At 29.7% G+C, this 3,287-nt stretch overlaps 1 protein-coding gene and 1 long non-coding RNA gene across 2 annotated transcripts in view; one reads left to right on the forward strand and one right to left on the reverse strand.

Moving 5' to 3' along the window:
* The window catches only part of LOC132908689 (moesin/ezrin/radixin homolog 1), a 36,939-nt gene extending 36,138 nt beyond the window's left edge, over positions 1 to 801 (reverse strand). The window contains exon 1 of the mRNA XM_060962908.1: positions 738 to 801. Within this exon, the coding sequence (XP_060818891.1) occupies positions 738 to 749 (12 nt within the window). The 5' untranslated portion in view covers positions 750 to 801. The remainder of the gene's footprint in view (positions 1 to 737) is intronic.
* On the forward strand, positions 96 to 2,367 carry LOC132908701 (uncharacterized). Its single transcript, XR_009658401.1, has 3 exons — positions 96 to 359; positions 1,157 to 1,843; positions 2,334 to 2,367. It is a non-coding gene; the product is annotated as an uncharacterized LOC132908701 (long non-coding RNA).
* The last annotated feature ends 920 nt before the right edge of the window (positions 2,368 to 3,287 follow it).

Here is a 3,287-nt window from a genome sequence, read left to right on the forward strand (position 1 = left end):
CATTGTTGTCCTTCTCTTTCCGAAACATAGCCAGAGCTCGTAAGAGCAAGAAAGAAGAACGAATGTGATCACGTGAGGAACCCGATGCGCATAGCCAGAGCCAATCAGCGTTTAGTTAAAATACCGGGTGTACAGAAGGAAGTAATTTTTCGAGAACGGTTTACGTTTACCGACATGATCAGTCTTCTTCAAAATGAAACGTTCTAAAATAATCGAAGCAACTTTTGTGTAATAGTTACTTATATTGTGTACTAATTATTTCTTCTTGTAAAATAGTTTTATCGTCGTAACTCGTTGAACGATAATTTCTTTGTTCAAAAATACCATAATGGAAGCATACCGTCATCACAATTTGAAAGGTACGTATGAAACTTTTGTTTCTTTTTTTTATTCTGTAAAATTATTCAAGACTAATACGAAATATGTTAAGGAATGAAGATTAGAAACTTATTAAAACTTATTAAAATTATCAATAATATCAACAGGGATAACTTTATCAATTTATCATATAACTTAAAGCTTATTACTACTGAACTTGTCAATTATTATAATAATATTGTTTCACTTAGAATACTACTATATTGTATGTAAGTAAAATATGTTCATTATCATTAACTTTTAATAATATTTTTTTATTGCTAGAGACTGTACAAAATTATACTACACATTTTTACCAATATAAAATTTAAAGTAAAGCTAATTTTAAAGAATATACTTTTTTTATAAAATATACCTACCGTTTTCGGCATTTTGGTATCTTCCTTTGGTCGTCTTCCCGTGTCAAGCAATGAAAATATCAATCTGTAACAAAAAGGAATTATAATTAATAAAACATTATATTATTAATAAATTCTGTAATATCTGTATACATTGAATACTATAATATACGGAAAATGGAAATAAGACTTTCTCCAAATATTATAAACTATCCAGAAATGTTATGTTTAACAAGAATTCGCGAATATTATTAACATTTTTAAAATATTACTTTCAATGAGTTAGTATTTTTTCAATAATACGTTGTAATATATTCCACAATTTTATAAAAAATGCGAAAGGTATTTAAGAAATATTTAATAATGTTATAATACTAACTAACAATAATTAATGATAATAGAAAGAAGCAACATCATTGCTAATTAATATTATTCTGTAGTGACGGATCAATTTGAAATTACTGCAAGATCATTGTTAAAAAAAAAACAGAAGTACATGTACATAGCGTGTTCATAGTCGAGAACTGCATACAAGTCTCCATATTGGAAGAAGAGACAGGTTATAATGTAAATCCGCGTGACCGACATCCGTCCGTAATAAGGAGTAAGGAGTGCCTGCGCACTGTGTCTAGCATTCCCCTTTTATCTAGGACCACTACGTCCATTGAACCGTTGGTATCTTCTAACTTTTTGTCAATGGCGGTAAAAAAGCTCAGCGGGACGTATCCGTCCAACTTTTCACGTAGCATGGAGATAGAAAGTATCTATTAATAAAGTCTCCATTTCCGACTACATACTGCGTCCGAAGTCCAAAATACTCGTCGCAAAATCCCTGTGTTTACGTGAATGGCTAAAGCATGTTTTTCGCAGCGTAAATTTCAAATTTTTATTTCGATTTGTGGCACGATTTCACGAAAAAACGCTCAAATATATACGACACGTTTTAAACCTGAAATGTACTAGAAGATAAAAACAAATTTTTCAAATAACGTAAATATATACAGAAGGTGTTACACGTTAGAAATTTCCACATAATCGAAGGAATGTTATGATGAAAAGGGATTCGTGTTTCGAAATCTCTTCCAAGGTCACTCATTGACGCCAAATACATACATACCATTTCAACAGTAATTTACATATCGATTATATACCTTTATTATATAAATAGTATACGTTTTGCTATAATTTACGTAAAATCGAATAATATATATATGTATGTTATTATAATGTAAAGATGTTGAACTATTTCGGATATTTTAATTACCGAAATATTCAATAAAAGAAAAAGATAATTATGGAAAAAGACGAAAGACCTTCATTATGCATACACAGTAGGTATATAGTATATAGTATATAGCGTGAAATATTGTAAGCTAATTGCTGAGATTGACTAGAAATGCGTAGGATTAACAGAAATGTAAGCTTGTAATCCTGTCATCCTGTCTCTGTCGTCTCGTTTTGCTTTAAAGGAAAAAACGATTGCTAAACAGTTCACGGGAGACCGGGCATTTCACATTACATTTATAGTATCATTCGTGTCTAGATAGCTGTAACATTACATTATCTCAACATTTTATTCTACATATATAACGATTAATTATTTATCTACATTTACAGAATCTTTATTTTCATTGATGTGTTTACTGCACGGCCCTTTGTACGAAAAAGATATTGGAATGTAGTATGTCACCTTCAATGATTAAAATTATGAAGCAAATATATTTATAAATCTATTGTATGAGTAGAATACATGAAATCAAAATGTCAACGGAAAAAAAGAATGTATTCTCATTAGAAATTTCTTAAGAGTATTATGGTATTATGAGATGACATTATAACTTAAAGAAATAACCTGTATCTAGGTTAGTAATAGCAAGATAGTTCTCAAGGAAAAAATAGGAATTGGGAAATAGGAAATTTGATAAAAACGTCTAACAATATTGAAACGAGTAATATTTCGAAGATAGTTAAAAAAATATTTGTTCTAAGATTTATACATATAAAATGTGTAACTGCTTAATACCAAGTTCCAATTCAATATGTACAACTTACATTATTGTAATTATAAGATATAAATTTTATGACACATGTGCCACACATTCACAGTAGGCCGGTGGCACTTGCACTTGCACTATACCCGCTAGAGAAAACGACAGGAAATTGTATGATCCACACCCAAAAATCCCGTCACGTTCGGACAATACTGACACCTCACTGATAATATGGCTGCCGCCTGCCCACCCGCTCGCACAATTTTCTTCGGGAGAAGGGATAAATCATGAACTACGTATATACGATAGATGAAATAGTCTACCATAAAATTATAAAGTGCGTTTAAAGATACAGCCAACAAATATATTCAATTTTTTTTTTAACTTATTTTCTTATGATATTTATTTTTATTTCTATCTTTTGTTCAATTACTTATAATCGAATATATTGTAATTTTCAGCTTTACTTTCCAGCATTTTTGTTTTATTAAAATTTACTATAATGTAGAGTACTATCAGAGAAGTGCTATAAATATTCTCAATCTGTAAAATTAGATTATAACGTTATATGTACGTATGT

Source organism: Bombus pascuorum, chromosome 7 (genome assembly GCF_905332965.1).
Source record: "Bombus pascuorum chromosome 7, iyBomPasc1.1, whole genome shotgun sequence".
Classification (NCBI taxonomy): Eukaryota; Metazoa; Arthropoda; class Insecta; order Hymenoptera; family Apidae; genus Bombus; species Bombus pascuorum.